The sequence below is a fragment of the Engystomops pustulosus genome, unplaced genomic scaffold (genome assembly GCF_040894005.1).
Source record: "Engystomops pustulosus unplaced genomic scaffold, aEngPut4.maternal MAT_SCAFFOLD_226, whole genome shotgun sequence".
NCBI classification, from domain to species: Eukaryota; Metazoa; Chordata; class Amphibia; order Anura; family Leptodactylidae; genus Engystomops; species Engystomops pustulosus.
This window is the reverse complement of record NW_027285105.1, coordinates 109,408-135,315: the sequence shown is the minus strand read 5'-3', so window position 1 is coordinate 135,315 and position 25,908 is coordinate 109,408. Positions and strand designations below refer to the sequence as shown.

General features: G+C 46.7%; 1 protein-coding gene across 1 annotated transcript in view; it reads left to right on the top strand.

Moving 5' to 3' along the window:
* Positions 1-25,908, top strand: part of CD2 (CD2 molecule) — a 64,839-nt gene that overhangs the window by 19,026 nt on the left and 19,905 nt on the right. Inside the window, exon 3 of the mRNA XM_072132098.1 lies at positions 5,033-5,269. Coding sequence (XP_071988199.1) covers positions 5,033-5,269 — 237 coding nt within the window. The remainder of the gene's footprint in view (positions 1-5,032; positions 5,270-25,908) is intronic.

Here is a 25,908-nt window from a genome sequence, read left to right as displayed (position 1 = left end):
CCCAAAATCTCCCATACTGACAGGCTAAGCCCTCATGGCTCCAGGCCCCGGTCCCCACTAGCACCCATACTGGCAAGCTAAGCTCTTATGGCTCCGAGTCTCCACCAGCACCCATACTGGCAGGCTAAGCCCTCATGGCTTCAGGCCCCGGGTCCCCACCAGCACCCATACTGGCAGGCTAAGCCCTCATGGCTCCGGGCCCCTGGTCCCCACCAGCACCCATACTGGCAGGCTAAGCCGTCATGGATCTGGGCCCCAGGACCCCACCACTACCCATGCGGGAAGCCTAAACCCTCATGGCTCCAGACCCCGGGTCCCCACCAGCACCCATCCTGTTGGACTAAGCCCTCATGGCTTTGGGTCCCCACCAGCACCCATACTAGTGAGCTTATCCCTCATAGCTCCCGGTCGCCACCAGCATCTATCCCGGTAGACTAAGCCCTCATGGCTCTGGGTCCCCACCAGCAACCATACTAGCGGGCCAAGTTCTCATAACTCCTGGTCCCCACCAACAGCCATACTGGAAGGCTAAGCCCTAATGGCTCCAAGTCCCAGGACCCCACCAGCACCCATACTGGAAGGCTAAGCCCTAATGGCTCCAAGTCCCAGGACCCCACCAGCACCCATATTGGAAGCCTAAGCCCTCATGGCTCTGGGCCCTGGGTCCCCACCAGCACCCAACTGGAAGGCTAACCCCTTATGGATCTGGACCCTGGGTTCCCAACAGCACCCATTCTGGTGGACAAAGCCCTCATAGCTCCGGGTCCCCACCAGCACCCATACTAGCGGGCAAAGCCCTCATGGCTCCGGGTGCCCACCAGCAACCATACTGGCTGGCTAAGCCCTCATGGCTCCGGGTGCCCACCAGCACCCATACTGGCGGGCTGCGCCCTCATGGCTCCCGGTCCCCACCAGCACCCATACTGGAAGGCTAAGCCCTCATGGCTCCCGGTCCCCTCCAGCACCCATATTGGAAGGCTAAGCCCTCATGGCTCCGTGTGCCCACCAGCAACCATACTGGCTGGCTAAGCCCTCATGGCTCCGGGTCCCCACCAGCAACCATACTGGCTGGCTAAGCACTCATGGCTCTGGGTCCCCACCAGCACCCATATTGGCAGGCTAAGCCCTCATGGCTTCGGGTCCCCACCAGCACCCATACTGCAGGCTAAGCCCTCATGGCTTCGGGCTACTAATCTCCACCAGCACCCAAACTGGCAGACTAAGCCCTCAGGTTGACAGGCCCCTGGTCCCCACCAGCACCCATACTGGCAAGCTAAGCCCTCATTGCTCGGGGTCCCCACCAGCACCCATACTAAAAGGCTATTCCCTCACGGCTCCAAATCTCCGCCAGCACCAAGACTGGCAGGTTAAGCCCTCATGGTTCCAGGCCCCGGGTCCCCACCAGCACCCACACTGCAGGCTAAGCCCTCATGGCTTCGGGCCCCTAATCTCCACCAGCACCCAAACTGGCAGACTAAGCCCTCAGGTTGACAGGCCCCTGGTCCCCACCAGCACCCATACTGGCAAGCTAAGCCCTCATTGCTCGGGGTCCCCACCAGCACCCATACTAAAAGGCTATTCCCTCACGGCTCCAAATCTCCGGCAGCACCAAGACTGGCAGGTTAAGCCCTCATGGCTCCAGGCCCCTGGTCCCCACCAGCACGCATACTGGCAGGCTAAGTCCTCATTGCTCCAGGTCCCCACCAGCACCCATACTGGCAGGCTAATCCCTCGTGGCTCAGTGCCCCAGGTTGCCTCCAGCACCCATACTGGCAGGTTAAACCCTCATAGCTCCGGCTCCCTTGTCCCCAAGAGCACCCATACTGGCAGGTTAGGCCCTCATGGCTCCAGGTCCCTGGTCCCCACCAGCACCCATACTGGCAGGCTAAGCCCTCATGGTTCCGAGCCCCAGGTCCCCTCAAGCACCCATACTGGCAGATTAAGCCCTCATGGCTCCGGGCTCCCTGGTCCCCACCAGCACCCACACAGGCAGGCTAAGCCCTCATGGCCCTGGACCTCGGGTCCCCACCAGCAGCCATACTGGCAGACTAAGCCCTCATGGCTCCGGTTCCCCTCCAGCACCCATACTGGCAGGCTAATACCTCGTGGCTCCATGCCCCAGGTTCCATCCAGTACACATACTGGCAAGTTAAGCCCTCATGGCTCCCGCCCCCTGGTCCCCACCAGCACCCATACTGGCAGGCTAATACCTCGTGGCTCCATGCCCCAGGTTCCATCCAGTACACATACTGGCAGGCTAAGCCCTCATGGCTCCGGATCCCCACCAGCACCCATACTGGCAGGCTAATACCTTGTGGCTCCGTGCCCCAGGTTCCATCCAGCACACATACTGGCAAGTTAAGCCCTCATGGCTCCCGCCCCCTGGTCCCCACCAGCATCCATACTGGCAGGCTAAGCCCTCATGGCCCTGGACCCCGGGTTCTCTTCAGCACCCATCCTGGCAGGTTAAGCCCTCATACCTCTGGCCCCCGGTCCCCACCAGAAACCATACTAGCAGACTAAGCCCTCATGATTCCAGGCCCAAGGTCCCTACCAGCACCCATACTGGCAGGCTAAGCCCTCATGGCTCCGGGCCCCAGGTTCCCTCCAGCACCCATACTGGCAGGTTAAGCCCTCATGGCTCCAGGTCCCTAGTCTGTGTATAATGCGCTGTGCGGGGAGTCACTAAGATCATGCGCCTGATATCCTGCATGTGTCGCTTCCCCGCTCAGGTCCCCGGAGTTCACCTTCTTCTTCCTGGTGCATGTAAGTGCATTGTCCGTGTATAATGCGCTGTGCGGGGAGTCACTAAGATCGTGCACCCAATATCCTGCATGTGTCACTTCCCTGCTCAGGTCCCCGGAGTTCACCTTCTTCTTCCTGGTGCATGTAAGTGCATTGTCTGTGTATAATGCGCTGTGCGGGGAGTCACTAAGATCCTGCGTCCGATATCCTGCATGTGTCGCTTCCCCGCTCAGGTCCCCGGAGTTCACCTTCTTCTTCCTGGTGCATGTAAGTGCATTGTCTGTGTATAATGCGCTGTGCGGGGAGTCACTAAGATCCTGCGTCCGATATCCTGCATGTGTCGCTTCCCCGCTCAGGTCCCCGGAGTTCACCTTCTTCTTCCTTTTGCATGTAAACGCATTGTCCGTGTATAATGCGCTGTGCGGGGAGTCACTAAGATCCTGCACCCGATATCCTGCATGTGTCACTTCCCCGCTCAGGTCCCCGGAGTTCACCTTCTTCCTGGTGCATGTAAGTGCATTGTCCGTGTATAATGCGCTGTGCGGGTAGTCACTAAGATCCTGCGCCCGATATCCTGCATGTGCCGCTTCCCTGCTCAGGTCCCTGGAGTTCACCTTCTTCCTGGTGCATGTAAGTGCATTGTCCGTGTATAATGCGCTGTGCGGCGAGTCACTAAGATCCTGCACCCGATATCCTGCATGTGTCGCTTCCCCGCTCAGGTCCCCGGAGTTCACCTTCTTCTTCCTGGTGCATGTAAGTGCATTGTCCGTGTATAATGTGCTGTGCGGGGAGTCACTAAGATCCTGCGCCTGATATCCTGCATGTGTCGCTTCCCCGCTCAGGTCCCCGGAGTTCACCTTCTTCTTCCTTTTGCATGTAAGTGCATTGTCCGTGTATAATGTGCTGTGCAGGGAGTCACTAAGATCCTGCACCCGATATCCTGCATGTGTCACTTCCCCGCTCAGGGCCCTGGAGTTCACCTTCTTCTTCCTGGTGCATGTAAGTGCATTGTCTGTGTATAATGCGCTGTGCGGGGACTCAGTAAGATCCTGCGCCCGATATCCTGCATGTGTCGCTTCCCCGCTCAGGTCCCTGGAGTTCACCTTCTTCTTCCTGGTGCATGTAAGTGCATTGTCCGTGTATAATGCGCTGTGCGGGGAGTCACTAAGATCCTGCCCCCGATATCCTGCATGTGTCGCTTCCCCGCACAGGTCCCCGGAGTTCACCTTCTTCTTCCTGGTGCATGTAAGTGCATTGTCCGTGTATAATGCGCTGTGCGGGGAGTCACTAAGATCCTGCGCCCGATATCCTGCATGTGTCGCTTCCCCGCTCAGGTCCCCGGAGTTCACCTTCTTCTTCCTGGTGCATGTAAGTGCATTGTCCGTGTATAATGCGCTGTGCAGGGAGTCACTAAGATCCTGCCCCGATATCCTGCATGTGTCACTTCCCCGCTCAGGTCCCTGGAGTTCACCTTCTTCTTCCTGGTGCATGTAAGTGCATTGTCCGTGTATAATGCGCTGTGCGGGGAGTCACTAAGATCCTGCCCCCGATATCCTGCATGTGTCACTTCCCCGCTCAGGTCCCCGGAGTTCACCTTCTTCTTCCTGGTGCATGTAAGTGCATTGTCCGTGTATAATGCACTGTGCAGGGAGTCACTAAGATCCTGCGCCTGATATCCTGCATGTGTCGCTTCCCCGCTCAGGTCCCCGGAGTTCACCTTCTTCTTCCTGGTGCATGTAAGTGCATTGTCCGTGTATAATGCGCTGTGCGGGGAGTCACTAAGATCCTGCGCCCGATATCCTGCATGTGTCACTTCCCCACTCAGGTCCCTGGGGTTCACCTTCTTCTTCCTGGTGCATGTAAGTGCATTGTCCGTGCATAATGCGCTGTGCGGGGAGTCACTAAGATCCTGCACCCGATATCCTGCATGTGTCGCTTCCCCGCTCAGGTCCCCGGAGTTCACCTTCTTCTTCCTGGTGCATGTAAGTGCATTGTCCATGTATAATGCGCTGTGCGGAGATTCACTAAGATCCTGCGCCCGATATCCTGCATGTGTCACTTCCCCGCTCAGGTCCCCGGAGTTCACCTTCTTCTTCCTGGTGCATGTAAGTGCATTGTCCGTGTATAATGCGCCGTGCAGGGAGTCACTAAGCTCCTGCGCCCGATATCCTGCATGTGTCACTTCCCCGCTCAGGTCCCCGGAGTTCACCCTCTTCTGTAAAGTGGGGTGTATACTGTGGGGGATGTTAAAGGTGTCTCTAGTGTCACATGTTCCTCTTCCCCGCAGACATCTTGGAGCAGCCGATGCTGGAATACAACTGCTCGGGGAAGACGACCTCCATTATCTGCTCCTCCGACGCCTCACGACCCTTTAATTTAACCCTTTACTACAACAGCAAAACTGAAACCACAAGTGAAAATAGAAAGATATTTATCAACACAAAAGAGCAAAAGGTGGAAGTGACCTGCAGCATCAGCAACCGGGTCAGCGCCAGCAGAACCACCCACAGCATCCGCTGCATCGGTAAAACCCGACCCAAATATAAGGAGGCGCATACAGATTATACACCACCACTAGGGGGAGATCACTACATACACATTATACACCACCACTAGGAGGAGATCACTACATACACATTATACACCACCACTAGGGGGAGATCACTACATACACATTATACACCACCACTAGGGGGAGATCACTACATACACATTATACATCACCACTAGGGGGAGGTCACTACATACAGATTATACACCACCACTAGGGGGAGATCACTACATACAGATTATACACCACCACTAGGAGGAGATCACTACATACACATTATACACCACCACTAGGGGGAGATCACTACATACACATTATACACCACCACTAGGGGGAGCTCACTACATACACATTATACACCACCACTAGGGGGAGATCACTACATACACATTATACACCACCACTAGGAGGAGATCACTACATACACATTATACACCACCACTAGGGGGAGATCACTACATACACATTATACACCACCACTAGGGGGAGATCACTACATACAGATTATACACCACCACTAGGGGGAGATCGCTACATACACATTATACACCACCACTAGGAGATCACTACATACACATTATACACCACCACTAGGAGGAGATCACTACATACACATTATACACCACCACTAGGGGGGAGATCACTACATACAGATTATACACCACCACTAGGAGGAGATCACTACATACACATTATACACCACCACTAGGGGGAGATCACTACATACACATTATACACCACCACTAGGGGGAGATCACTACATACAGATTATACACCACCACTAGGGGGAGCTCACTACATACAGATTATACACCACCACTAGGGGGAGATCACTACATACACATTATACACCACCACTAGGGGGAGATCACTACATACACATTATACACCACCACTAGGGGGAGATCACTACATACAGATTATACACCACCACTAGGGGGAGCTCACTACATACAGATTATACACCACCACTAGGGGGAGATCACTACATACAGATTATACACCACCACTAGGAGGAGATCACTACATACAGATTATACACCACCACTAGGGGGAGATCACTACATACACATTATACACCACCACTAGGGGGAGATCACTACATACAGATTATACACCACCACTAGGAGGAGATCACTACATACACATTATACACCACCACTAGGGGGAGATCACTACATACACATTATACACCACCACTAGGAGGAGATCACTACATACACATTATACACCACCACTAGGGGGAGATCACTACATACACATTATACACCACCACTAGGGGGAGATCACTACATACACATTATACACCACCACTAGGGGGAGATCACTACATACACATTATACACCACCACTAGGGGGATGTCACTACATACATATTATACACCACCACTAGGGGGAGATCACTACATACATATTATACACCACCACTAGGGGGATGTCACTACATACATATTATACACCACCACTAGGGGGAGATCACTACATACACATTATACACCACCACTAGGGGGATGTCACTACATACACATTATACACCACCACTAGGGGGAGATCACTACATACACATTATACACCACCACTAGGGGGATGTCACTACATACATATTATACACCACCACTAGGGGGAGATCACTACATACACATTATACACCACCACTAGGGGGATGTCACTACATACATATTATACACCACCACTAGGGGGAGATCACTACATACACATTATACACCACCACTAGGGGGAGATCACTACATACACATTATACACCACCACTAGGGGGATGTCACTACATACATATTATACACCACCACTAGGGGGAGATCACTACATACACATTATACACCACCACTAGGAGGAGATCACTACATACACATTATACACCACCACTAGGGGGAGCTCACTACATACACATTATACACCACCACTAGGAGGAGATCACTACATACACATTATACACCACCACTAGGGGGAGATCACTACATACACATTATACACCACCACTAGGGGGAGATCACTACATACAGATTATACACCACCACTAGGAGGAGATCACTACATACACATTATACACCACCACTAGGGGGAGATCACTACATACAGATTATACACCACCACTAGGAGGAGATCACTACATACACATTATACACCACCACTAGGGGGAGATCACTACATACAGATTATACACCACCACTAGGAGGAGATCACTAGATACAGATTATACACCACCACTAGGAGGAGATCACTACATACACATTATACACTACCACTAGGGGGAGATCACTACATACACATTATACACCACCACTAGGAGGAGATCACTACATACACATTATACACCACCACTAGGGGGGGATCACTACATACAGATTATACACCACCACTAGGAGGAGATCACTACATACACATTATACACCACCACTAGGAGGAGATCACTACATACAGATTATACATCACCACTAGGGGGAGATCACTACATACACATTATACACCACCACTAGGAGGAGATCACTACATACACATTATACACCACCACTAGGGGGAGCTCACTACATACACATTATACATCACCACTAGGGGGAGATCACTACATACACATTATACACCACCACTAGGGGGAGATCACTACATACACATTATACACCACCACTAGGGGGAGATCACTGCATACACATTATACACCACCACTAGGAGGAGAGCACTACATACAGATTATACACCACCACTAGGGGGAGATCACTGCATACAGATTATACACCACCACTAGGGGGAGATCACTACATACACATTATACACCACCACTAGGAGGAGATCACTACATACAGATTATACACCGCCACTAGGAGAAGATCACTACATACACATTATACACCACCACTAGGGGAGCTCACTACATACAGATTATACACCACCACTAGGGGGAGATCACTACATACACATTATACACCACCACTAGGGGGAGATCACTACATACACATTATACACCACCACTAGGAGGAGATCACTACATACACATTATACACCACCACTAGGGGGAGATCACTACATACACATTATACACCACCACTAGGGGGAGATCACTACATACAGATTATACACCACCACTAGGAGGAGATCACTACATACACATTATACACCACCACTAGGGGGAGATCACTACATACAGATTATACACCACCACTAGGGGGAGATCACTACATACATATTATACACCACCACTAGGGGGAGCTCACTACATACACATTATACACCACCACTAGGGGGAGCTCACTACATACACATTATACACCACCACTAGGGGGAGATCACTACATACAGATTATACACCACCACTAGGGGGAGATCACTACATACATATTATACACCACCACTAGGGGGAGATCACTACATACAGATTATTCACCACCACTAGGGGGAGATCACTACATACACATTATACACCACCACTAGGGGGAGCTCACTACATACACATTATACACCACCACTAGGGGGAGCTCACTACATACACATTATACACCACCACTAGGGGGAGCTCACTACATACAGATTATACACCACCACTAGGAGGAGATCACTACATACACATTATACACCACCACTAGGAGGAGATCACTACATACACATTATACATCACCACTAGGGGGAGCTCACTACATACACATTATACACCACCACTAGGGGGAGATCACTACATACACATTATACACCACCACTAGGAGGAGATCACTACATACACATTATACATCACCACTAGTGGGAGCTCACTACATACACATTATACACCACCACTAGGAGGAGATCACTACATACACATTATACACCACCACTAGGAGGAGATCACTACATACACATTATACACCACCACTAGGAGGAGATCACTACATACACATTATACACCACCACTAGGAGGAGATCACTACATACACATTATACACCACCACTAGGAGGAGATCACTACATACAGATTATACACCACCACTAGGGGGAGATCACTACATACACATTATACACCACCACTAGGAGGAGATCACTACATACACATTATACACCACCACTAGGAGGAGATCACTACATACACATTATACACCACCACTAGGAGGACATCACTACATACACATTATACACCACCACTAGGGGGAGATCACTACATACACATTATACACCACCACTAGGGGGAGATCACTACATACACATTATACACCACCACTAGGGGGAGATCACTACATATACATTATACACCACCACTAGGGGGAGATCACTACATACACATTATACACCACCACTAGGGGGAGATCACTACATACACATTATACACCACCACTAGGAGGAGATCACTACATACACATTATACACCACCACTAGGGGGAGATCACTACATACACATTATACACCACCACTAGGAGGAGATCACTACATACACATTATACACCACCACTAGGAGGAGATCACTACATACAGATTATACACCACCACTAGGAGGAGATCACTACATACAGATTATACACCACCACTAGGGGGAGATCACTACACACACATTATACACCACCACTAGGGGGAGATCACTACATACACATTATACACCACCACTAGGAGGAGATCACTACATACAGATTATACACCACCACTAGGGGGAGATCACTACATACACATTATACACCACCACTAGGAGGAGAGCAGTACATACACATTATACACCACCACTAGGAGGAGATCACTACATACAGATTATACACCACCACTAGGGGATCACTACATACAGATTATACACATTATACACCACCACTAGGAGGAGATCACTACATACAGATTATACACCACCACTAGGGGATCACTACATACAGATTATACACATTATACACCACCACTAGGAGGAGATCACTACATACACATTATACACCACCACTAGGAGGAGATCACTACATACACATTATACACATTATACACCACCACTAGGAGGAGAGCAGTACATACACATTATACACCACCACTAGGAGGAGCTCACTACATAAAGATTATACACCACCACTAGGGGATCACTACATACAGATTATACACATTATACACCACCACTAGGAGGAGAGCAGTACATACACATTATACACCACCACTAGGAGGAGCTCACTACATACAGATTATACACCACCACTAGGGGATCACTACATACAGATTATACAGATTATACACCACCACTAGGAGGAGATCACTACATACACATTATACACCACCACTAGGAGGAGATCACTACATACACATTATACACCACCACTAGGAGGAGATCACTACATACACATTATACACCACCACTAGGAGGAGATCACTACATACACATTATACACCACCACTAGGGGGAGATCACTACATACAGATTATACACCACCACTAGGAGGAGATCACTACATACAGATTATACACCACCACAAGGAGGCGATCACTACATACACATTATACACCACCACTAGGGGGAGATCACTACATACACATTATACACCACCACTAGGAGGAGATCACTACATACAGATTATACACCACCACTAGGGGGAGATCACTACATACAGATTATACACCACCACTAGGAGGAGATCACTACATACACATTATACACCACCACTAGGAGGAGATCACTACATACAGATTATACACCACCACTAGGGGGAGATCACTACATACAGATTATACACCACCACTAGGAGGAGATCACTACATACAGATTATACACCACCACTAGGGGGAGATCACTACATACAGATTATACACCACCACTAGGAGGAGATCACTACATACACATTATACACCACCACTAGGGGAGATCACTACATACACATTATACACCACCACTAGGAGGAGATCACTACATACACATTATACACCACCACTAGGGGGAGATCACTACATACAGATTATACAACACCACTAGGGGGAGATCACTACATACAGATTATACACCACCACTAGGAGGAGATCACTACATACAGATTATACACCACCACTAGGGGGAGATCACTACATACAGATTATACACCACCACTAGGAGGAGATCACTACATACAGATTATACACCACCACTAGGAGGAGATCACTACATACAGATTATACAACACCACTAGGGGGAGATCACTACATACAGATTATACACCACCACTAGGGGGAGATCACTACATACATAGTATACACCACCACTAGGGGTAGATCACTACATACACATTATACACCACCACTAGGAGGAGATCACTACATACAGATTATACACCACCACTAGGAGGAGATCACTACATACACATTATACACCACCACTAGGGGGAGCTCACTACATACACATTATACACCACCACTAGGAGGAGATCACTACATACACATTATACACCACCACTAGGAGGAGATCACTACATACAGATTATACACCACCACTAGGGGGAGATCACTACATACAGATTATACACCACCACTAGGAGGAGATCACTACATACACATTATACACCACCACTAGGGGGAGATCACTACATACACATTATACACCACCACTAGGGGGAGATCACTACATACAGATTATACACCAACACTAGGGGGAGCTCCCTACATACATATTATACACCACCACTAGGAGGAGATCCCTACATACACATTATACACCACCACTAGGGGGAGATCACTATATACAGATTATACACCACCACTAGGAGGAGATCAATACATACAGATTATACACCACCACTAGGGGGAGCTCACTACATACACATTATACACCACCACTAGGAGGAGATCACTACATACACATTATACACCACCACTAGGGGGAGATCACTACATACACATTATACACCACCCCTAGGAGGAGATCACTACATACAGATTATACACCACCACTAGAGGGAAATCACTACATACACATTATACACCACCACTAGGGGGAGATCACTACATACACATTATACATCACCACTAGGGGGAGATCACTACATACAGATTATACACCACCACTAGGGGGAGATCACTACATACAGATTATACACCACCACTAGGAGGAGATCACTACATACACATTATACACCACCACTAGGAGGAGATCACTACATACACATTATACATCACCACTAGGAGGATATCACTACATACAGATTATACACCACCACTAGGAGGAGATCACTACATACACATTATACATCACCACTAGGAGGAGATCACTACATACACATTATACACCACCACTAGGGGGAGATCACTACATACAGATTATACACCACCACTAGGGGGAGATCACTACATACACATTATACACCACCACTAGGAGGAGATCACTACATACACATTATACACCACCACTAGGGAGAGATCACTACATACACATTATACACCACCACTAGGGGGAGATCACTACATACACATTATACACCACCACTAGGGGGAGATCACTACATACAGATTATACACCACCACTAGGGGGAGATCACTACATACAGATTATACACCACCATTAGGAGGAGATCACTACATACACATTATACACCACCACTAGGGGGAGATCACTACGTACGCATTATACACCACCACTAGGAGGAGATCACTACATACACATTATACACCACCACTAGGAGGAGATCACTACATACACATTATACACCACCACTAGGGGGAGCTCACTACATACACATTATACACCACAACTAGGGGGAGCTCACTACATACACATTATACACCACCACTAGGAGGAGATCACTACATACACATTATACACCACTAGGGGGAGCTCACTACATACACATTATACACCACCACTAGGAGGAGATCACTACATACAGATTATACACCACCACTAGGAGGAGATCACTACATACAGATTATACACCACCACTAGGAGGAGATCACTACATACACATTATACACCACCACTAGGGGGAGCTCACTACATACAGATTATACACCACCACTAGGGGGAGCTCACTTTATACAGATTATACACCACCACTAGTGGGAGCTCACTACATACACATTATACACCACCACTAGGAGGAGATCACTACATACAGATTATACACCACCACTAGGAGGAGATCACTACATACAGATTATACACCACCACTAGGAGGAGATCACTACATACACATTATACACCACCACTAGGGGGAGCTCACTACATACAGATTATACACCACCACTAGGGGGAGCTCACTACATACAGATTATACACCACCACTAGGGGGAGCTCACTATATACAGATTATACACCACCACTAGGGGGAGATCACTACATACAGATTATGCACCACCACTAGGAGGAGATCACTACATACAGATTATACACCACCACTAGGGGGGGGGGGATCACTACATACAGATTATACACCACCACTAGGGGGGGGATCACTACATACAGATTATACACCACCACTAGGGGGAGCTCACTACATACAGATTATACACCACCACTAGGGGGAGATCACTACATACACATTATACACCACCACTAGGAGGAGATCACTACATACAGAGTATACACCACCACTAGGAGGAGATCACTAGATAAAGATTATACACCACCACTAGGAGGAGATCACTACATACAGATTATACACCACCACTAGGAGGAGATCACTACATACAGATTATACACCACCACTAGGAGGAGATCACTACATACACATTATACACCACCACTAGGAGGAGATCACTACATACAGATTATACACCACCACTAGGGGGAGATCACTACATACAGATTATACACCACCACTAGGGGGAGCTAACTACATACACATTATACACCACCACTAGGGGGAGCTCACTACATACAGATTATACACCACCACTAGGGGGAGATCACTACATACACATTATACACCACCACTAGGGGGAGATCACTACACACAGATTATACACCACCACTAGGAGGAGATCACTACATACAGATTATACACCACCACCAGGGGGAGATCACTACATACACATTATACACCACCACTAGGGGGAGCTCACTACATACAGATTATACACCACCACTAGGGGGAGATCACTACATACACATTATACACCACCACTAGGGGGAGATCACTACATACAGATTATACACCACCACTAGGAGGAGATCACTACATACAGATTATACACCACCACTTGGAGGAGATCACTACATACACATTATACACCACCACTAGGAGGAGATCACTACATACACATTATACACCACCACTAGGGGGAGATCACTACATACAGATTATACACCACCACTAGGAGGAGATCACTACATACAGATTATACACCACCACTTGGAGGAGATCACTACATACAGATTATACACCACCACTAGGAGGAGATCACTACATACAGATTATACACCACCACTAGGGGGAGCTCACTACATACAGATTATACACCACCACTAGGGGGAGATCACTACATACACATTATACACCACCACTAGAAGGAGATCACTACATACAGATTATACACCACCACTAGGGGGAGATCACTACATACAGATTATACACCACCACTAGGAGGAGATCACTACATACATATTATACACCACCACTAGGGGGAGCTCACTACATACAGATTATACACCACCACTAGGGGGAGCTCACTACATACAGATTATACACCACCACTAGGGGGAGATCACTACATACAGATTATACACCACCACTAGGGGGAGATCACTACATACACATTATACACCACCCCTAGGAGGAGATCACTACATACAGATTATACACCACCACTAGGAGGAGATCACTACATACACATTATACACCACCAGGGGGAGATCACTACATACACATTATACACCACCAGGGGGAGATCACTACATACACATTATACACCACCACTAGGAGGAGATCACTACATACACATTATACACCACTAGGGGGAGCTCACTACATACAGATTATACACCACCACTAGGGGGAGCTCACTATATACAGATTATACACCACCACTAGGGGGAGCTCACTACATACACATTATACACCACCACTAGGAGGAGATCACTACATACAGATTATACACCACCACTAGGAGGAGATCACTACATACAGATTATACACCACCACTAGGAGGAGATCACTACATACAGATTATACACCACCACTAGGAGGAGATCACTACATACACATTATACACCACCACTAGGGGGAGCTCACTACATACAGATTATACACCACCACTAGGGGGAGCTCACTATATACAGATTATACACCACCACTAGGGGGAGATCACTACATACAGATTATGCACCACCACTAGGAGGAGATCACTACATACAGATTATACACCACCACTAGGGGGGGGATCACTACATACAGATTATACACCACCACTAGGGGAGGGATCACTACATACAGATTATACACCACCACTAGGGGGAGCTCACTACATACAGATTATACACCACCACTAGGGGGAGATCACTACATACACATTATACACCACCACTAGGAGGAGATCACTACATACAGAGTATACACCACCACTAGGAGGAGATCACTAGATACAGATTATACACCACCACTAGGAGGAGATCACTACATACAGATTATACACCACCACTAGGAGGAGATCACTACATACAGATTATACACCACAACTAGGAGGAGCTCACTACATACACATTATACACCACCACTAGGGGGAGATCACTACATACAGATTATACACCACCACTAGAAGGAGATCACTTCATACAGATTATACACCACCACTAGGGGGAGATCACTACATACAGATTATACACCACCACTAGGAGGAGATCACTACATACACATTATACACCACCACTAGGGGGAGCTCACTACATACAGATTATACACCACCACTAGGGGGAGCTCACTACATACAGATTATACAACACCACTAGGGGGAGATCACTACATACAGATTATACACCACCACTAGGGGGAGATCACTACATACACATTATACACCACCCCTAGGAGGAGATCACTACATACACATTATACACCACCCCTAGGAGGAGATCACTACATACAGATTATACACCACCACTAGGAGGAGATCACGACATACACATTATACACCACCAGGGGGAGATCACTACATACACATTACACACCACCAGGGGGAGATCACTACCTACACATTATACACCACCACTAGGAGGAGATCACTACATACACATTATACACCACTAGTGGGAGCTCACTACATACAGATTATACACCACCACTAGGGGGAGCTCACTATATACAGATTATACACCACCACTAGGGGGAGCTCACTACATACACATTATACACCACCACTAGGAGGAGATCACTACATACAGATTATACACCACCACTAGGGGGAGATCACTACATACAGATTATACACCACCACTAGGGGGAGATCACTACATACACATTATACACCACCACTAGGAGGAGATCACTACATACAGATTATACACCACCACTAGGAGGAGATCACTACATACACATTATACACCACCACTAGGGGGAGCTCACTACATACAGATTATACACCACCACTAGGGGGAGCTCACTATATACAGATTATACACCACCACTAGGGGGAGATCACTACATACAGATTATGCACCACCACTAGGAGGAGATCACTACATACAGATTATACACCACCACTAGGGGGGGGGATCACTACATACAGATTATACACCACCACTAGGGGGGGGATCACTACATACAGATTATACACCACCACTAGGGGGAGCTCACTACATACAGATTATACACCACCACTAGGGGGAGATCACTACATACACATTATACACCACCACTAGGAGGAGATCACTACATACAGATTATACACCACCACTAGGAGGAGATCACTACATACAGATTATACACCACCACTAGGAGGAGATCACTACATACAGATTATACACCACAACTAGGAGGAGATCACTACATACACATTATACACCACCACTAGGAGGAGATCACTACATACAGATTATACACCACCACTAGGGGGAGATCACTACATACAGATTATACACCACCACTAGGGGGAGATCACTACATACAGATTATACACCACCACTAGGGGGAGCTCACTACATACACATTATACACCACCACTAGGGGGAAATCACTACATACAGATTATACACCACCACTAGGGGGAGCTCACTACATACACATTATACACCACCACTAGGGGGAGCTCACTACATACACATTATACACCAACACTAGGGGGAGATCACTACCTACACATTATACACCACCACTAGGAGGAGATCACTACATACACATTATACACCACTAGTGGGAGCTCACTACATACAGATTATACACCACCACTAGGGGGAGCTCACTATATACAGATTATACACCACCACTAGGGGGAGCTCACTACATACACATTATACACCACCACTAGGAGGAGATCACTACATACAGATTATACACCACCACTAGGGGGAGATCACTACATACAGATTATACACCACCACTAGGGGGAGATCACTACATACACATTATACACCACCACTAGGAGGAGATCACTACATACAGATTATACACCACCACTAGGGGGAGATCACTACATACACATTATACACCACCACTAGGGGGAGATCACTACATACAGATTATACACCACCACTAGGAGGAGATCACTACATACAGATTATACACCACCACTTGGAGGAGATCACTACATACACATTATACACCACCACTAGGAGGAGATCACTACATACACATTATACACCACCACTAGGGGGAGATCACTACATACAGATTATACACCACCACTAGGGGGAGATCACTACATACACATTATACACCACCACTAGGAGGAGATCACTACATACAGATTATACACCACCACTAGGAGGAGATCACTACATACAGATTATACACCACCACTAGGAGGAGATCACTACATACAGATTATACACCACAACTAGGAGGAGATCACTACATACACATTATACACCACCACTAGGAGGAGATCACTACATACAGATTATACACCACCACTAGGGGGAGATCACTACATACAGATTATACACCACCACTAGGGGGAGCTCACTACATACACATTATACACCACCACTAGGGGGAAATCACTACATACAGATTATACACCACCACTAGGGGGAGCTCACTAGATACACATTATACACCACCACTAGGGGGAGCTCACTACATACACATTATACACCAACACTAGGGGGAGATCACTACATACACATTATACACCACCACTAGGGGGAGATCACTACACACAGATTATACACCACCACTAGGAGGAGATCACTACATACAGATTATACACTACCACTAGGAGGAGATCACTACATACAGATTATACACCACCACTAGGAGGAGCTCACTACATACACATTATACACCACCACTAGGAGGAGCTCACTACATACAGATTATACACCACCACTAGGAGGAGCTCACTACATACAGATTATACACCACCACTAGGAGGAGATCACTACACACAGATTATACACCACCACTAGGAGGAGATCACTACATACAGATTATACACCACCACTAGGGGGAGATCACTACATACACATTATACACCACCACTAGGGGGAGATCACTACATACAGATTATACACCACCACTAGGAGGAGATCACTACATACAGATTATACACCACCACTTGGAGGAGATCACTACATACACATTATACACCACCACTAGGAGGAGATCACTACATACACATTATACACCACCACTAGGGGGAGATCACTACATACAGATTATACACCACCACTAGGAGGAGATCACTACATACAGATTATACACCACCACTTGGAGGAGATCACTACATACAGATTATACACCACCACTAGGAGGAGATCACTACATACAGATTATACACCACCACTAGGAGGAGATCACTACATACAGATTATACACTACTACTAGGGGGAGCTCACTACATACAGATTATACACCACTACTAGGGGAAACTCACTACATACAGATTATACACCACCACTAGGGGGAGCTCACAACATACAGATTATACACCACCACTAGGGGGAGCTCACTACATACAGATTATACACCACCACTAGGGGGAGATCACTACATACACATTATACACCACCACTAGGAGGAGATCACTACATACAGATTATACACCACCACTAGGAGGAGATCACTACACACAAATTATACACCACCACTAGGAGGAGATCACTACATACAGATTATACACCACCACTAGGGGGAGATCACTACATACACATTATACACCACCACTAGGGGGAGATCACTACATACAGATTATACACCACCACTAGGAGGAGATCACTACATACAGATTATACACCACCACTTGGAGGAGATCACTACATACACATTATACACCACCACTAGGGGGAGATCACTACATACACATTATACACCACCACTAGGGGGAGATCACTACATACAGATTATACACCACCACTAGGGGGAGATCACTACATACAGATTATACACCACCACTAGGGGGAGATCACTACATACACATTATACACCACCACTAGGAGGAGATCACTACATACACATTATACACCACCAGTAGGGGGAGATCACTACATACAGATTATACACCACCACTAGGAGGAGATCACTACATACACATTATACACCACCACTAGGGGGAGATCACTACATACAGATTATACACCACCACTAGGAGGAGATCACTACATACAGATTATACACCACCACTTGGAGGAGATCACTACATACAGATTATACACCACCACTAGGAGGAGATCACTACATACAGATTATACACCACCACTAGGAGGAGATCACTACATACAGATTATACACTACTACTAGGGGGAGCTCACTACATACAGATTATACACCACTACTAGGGGGAGCTCACTACATACAGATTATACACCACCACTAGGGGGAGATCACTACATACAGATTATACACCACCACTAGGGGGAGCTCACTACATACAGATTATACACCACCACTAGGGGGAGATCACTACATACACATTATACACCACCACTAGGAGGAGATCACTACATACAGATTATACACCACCACTAGGAGGAGATCACTACATACAGATTATACACCACCACTAGGGGGAGCTCACTACATACACATTATACACCACCACTAGGGGGAGCTCACTACATACAGATTATACACCACCACTAGGGGGAGATCACTACATACACATTATACACCACCACTAGGAGGAGATCACTACATACAGATTATACACCACCACTAGGAGGAGATCACTACATACACATTATACACCACCACTAGGGGGAGATCACTACATACACATTATACACCACCACTAGGGGGAGATCACTACATACAGATTATACACCTTAACTAAGAGGAGATCACTACATACAGATTATACACCACCACTAGGAGGAGATCACTACATACACATTATACACCACCACTAGGGGGAGCTCACTACATACAGATTATACACCACCACTAGGGGGAGATCACTACATACACATTATACACCACCACTAGGGGGAGATCACTACATACAGATTATACACCACCACTAGGGGGAGATCACTACATACACATTATACACCACCACTAGGGGGAGATCACTACATACAGATTATACACCACCACTAGGGGGAGCTCACTACATACAGATTATACACCACCACTAGGAGGAGATCACTACATACAGATTATACAACACCACTAGGAGGAGATCACTACATACACATTATACACCACCACTAGGGGGAGATCACTACATACACATTATACACCACCACTAGGGGGAGATCACTACATACAGATTATACACCACCACTAGGAGGAGATCACTACATACAGATTATACACCACCACTAGGAGGAGATCACTACATACACATTATACACCACCACTAGGGGGAGATCACTACATACAGATTATACACCACCACTAGGAGGAGATCACTACATACAGATTATACACCACCACTAGGAGGAGATCACTACATACACATTATACACCACCACTAGGGGGAGATCACTACATACAGATTATACACCACCACTTGGAGGAGATCACTACATACACATTATACACCACCACTAGGAGGAGATCACTACATACAGATTATACACTACTACTAGGAGGAGATCACTACATACAGATTATACACTACTACTAGGGGGAGCTCACTAAATACAGATTATACACCACCACTAGGGGGAGCTCACTACATACAGATTATACACCACCACTAGGGGGAGCTCACTACATACAGATTATACACCACCACTAGGGGTAGCTCACTACATACACATTATACACCACCACTAGGGGGAGATCACTACATACACATTATACACCACCACTAGGGGGAGATCACTACATACAGATTATACACCACCACTAGGAGGAGATCACTACATACAGATTATACACCACCACTAGGAGGAGATCACTACATACACATTATACACCACCACTAGGGGGAGCTCACTACATACAGATTATACACCACCACTAGGGGGAGCTCACTACATACAGATTATACACCACCACTAGGGGGAGCTCACTATATACAGATTATACACCACCACTAGGGGGAGATCACTACATACAGATTATGCACCACCACTAGGAGGAGATCACTACATACAGATTATACACCACCACTAGGGGGGGGGATCACTACATACAGATTATACACCACCACTAGGGGGGGATCACTACATACAGATTATACACCACAACTAGGAGGAGCTCACTACATACACATTATACACCACCACTAGGGGGAGATCACTACATACAGATTATACACCACCACTAGAAGGAGATCACTTCATACAGATTATACACCACCACTAGGGGGAGATCACTACATACAGATTATACACCACCACTAGGAGGAGATCACTACATACACATTATACACCACCACTAGGGGGAGCTCACTACATACAGATTATACACCACCACTAGGGGGAGCTCACTACATACAGATTATACAACACCACTAGGGGGAGATCACTACATACAGATTATACACCACCACTAGGGGGAGATCACTACATACACATTATACACCACCCCTAGGAGGAGATCACTACATACACATTATACACCACCCCTAGGAGGAGATCACTACATACAGATTATACACCACCACTAGGAGGAGATCACGACATACACATTATACACCACCAGGGGGAGATCACTACATACACATTACACACCACCAGGGGGAGATCACTACCTACACATTATACACCACCACTAGGAGGAGATCACTACATACACATTATACACCACTAGTGGGAGCTCACTACATACAGATTATACACCACCACTAGGGGGAGCTCACTATATACAGATTATACACCACCACTAGGGGGAGCTCACTACATACACATTATACACCACCACTAGGAGGAGATCACTACATACAGATTATACACCACCACTAGGGGGAGATCACTACATACAGATTATACACCACCACTAGGGGGAGATCACTACATACACATTATACACCACCACTAGGAGGAGATCACTACATACAGATTATACACCACCACTAGGAGGAGATCACTACATACACATTATACACCACCACTAGGGGGAGCTCACTACATACAGATTATACACCACCACTAGGGGGAGCTCACTATATACAGATTATACACCACCACTAGGGGGAGATCACTACATACAGATTATGCACCACCACTAGGAGGAGATCACTACATACAGATTATACACCACCACTAGGGGGGGGGATCACTACATACAGATTATACACCACCACTAGGGGGGGGATCACTACATACAGATTATACACCACCACTAGGGGGAGCTCACTACATACAGATTATACACCACCACTAGGGGGAGATCACTACATACACATTATACACCACCACTAGGAGGAGATCACTACATACAGATTATACACCACCACTAGGAGGAGATCACTACATACAGATTATACACCACCACTAGGAGGAGATCACTACATACAGATTATACACCACAACTAGGAGGAGATCACTACATACACATTATACACCACCACTAGGAGGAGATCACTACATACAGATTATACACCACCACTAGGGGGAGATCACTACATACAGATTATACACCACCACTAGGGGGAGCTCACTACATACACATTATACACCACCACTAGGGGGAAATCACTACATACAGATTATACACCACCACTAGGGGGAGCTCACTACATACACATTATACACCACCACTAGGGGGAGCTCACTACATACACATTATACACCAACACTAAGGGGAGATCACTACATACACATTATACACCACCACTAGGGGGAGATCACTACACACAGATTATACACCACCACTAGGAGGAGATCACTACATACAGATTATACACTACCACTAGGAGGAGATCACTACATACAGATTATACACCACCACTAGGAGGAGCTCACTACATACACATTATACACCACCACTAGGAGGAGCTCACTACATACAGATTATACACCACCACTAGGAGGAGCTCACTACATACAGATTATACACCACCACTAGGAGGAGATCACTACACACAGATTATACACCACCACTAGGAGGAGATCACTACATACAGATTATACACCACCACTAGGGGGAGATCACTACATACACATTATACACCACCACTAGGGGGAGATCACTACATACAGATTATACACCACCACTAGGAGGAGATCACTACATACAGATTATACACCACCACTTGGAGGAGATCACTACATACACATTATACACCACCACTAGGAGGAGATCACTACATACACATTATACACCACCACTAGGGGGAGATCACTACATACAGATTATACACCACCACTAGGAGGAGATCACTACATACAGATTATACACCACCACTAGGAGGAGATCACTACATACAGATTATACACCACCACTTGGAGGAGATCACTACATACAGATTATACACCACCACTAGGAGGAGATCACTACATACACATTATACACCACCACTAGGAGGAGATCACTACATACAGATTATACACCACCACTAGGAGGAGATCACTACATACAGATTATACACCACCACTAGGAGGAGATCACTACATACAGATTATACACCACCACTTGGAGGAGATCACTACATACAGATTATACACCACCACTAGGAGGAGATCACTACATACAGATTATACACCACCACTAGGAGGAGATCACTACATACAGATTATACACTACTACTAGGGGGAGCTCACAACATACAGATTATACACCACTACTAGGGGGAGCTCACTACATACAGATTATACACCACCACTAGGGGGAGCTCACTACATACAGATTATACACCACCACTAGGGGGAGCTCACTACATACAGATTATACACCACCACTAGGGGGAGATCACTACATACACATTATACACCACCACTAGGAGGAGATCACTACATACAGATTATACACCACCACTAGGAGGAGATCACTACACACAAATTATACACCACCACTAGGAGGAGATCACTACATACAGATTATACACCACCACTAGGGGGAGATCACTACATACACATTATACACCACCACTAGGGGGAGATCACTACATACAGATTATACACCACCACTAGGAGGAGATCACTACATACAGATTATACACCACCACTTGGAGGAGATCACTACATACACATTATACACCACCACTAGGGGGAGATCACTACATACACATTATACACCACCACTAGGGGGAGATCACTACATACACATTATACACCACCACTAGGGGGAGATCACTACATACACATTATACACCACCACTAGGAGGAGATCACTACATACACATTATACACCACCAGTAGGGGGAGATCACTACATACAGATTATACACCACCACTAGGAGGAGATCACTACATACACATTATACACCACCACTAGGGGGAGATCACTACATACAGATTATACACCACCACTAGGAGGAGATCACTACATACAGATTATACACCACCACTTGGAGGAGATCACTACATACAGATTATACACCACCACTAGGAGGAGATCACTACATACAGATTATACACCACCACTAGGAGGAGATCACTACATACAGATTATACACTACTACTAGGGGGAGCTCACTACATACAGATTATACACCACTACTAGGGGGAGCTCACTACATACAGATTATACACCACCACTAGGGGGAGATCACTACATACAGATTATACACCACCACTAGGGGGAGCTCACTACATACAGATTATACACCACCACTAGGGGGAGATCACTACATACACATTATACACCACCACTAGGAGGAGATCACTACATACAGATTATACACCACCACTAGGAGGAGATCACTACATACAGATTATACACCACCACTAGGGGGAGCTCACTACATACACATTATACACCACCACTAGGGGGAGCTCACTACATACAGATTATACACCACCACTAGGGGGAGATCACTACATACACATTATACACCACCACTAGGAGGAGAGCACTACATACAGATTATACACCACCACTAGGAGGAGATCACTACATACACATTATACACCACCACTAGGGGGAGATCACTACATACACATTATACACCACCACTAGGGGGAGATCACTACATACAGATTATACACCACCACTAAGAGGAGATCACTACAT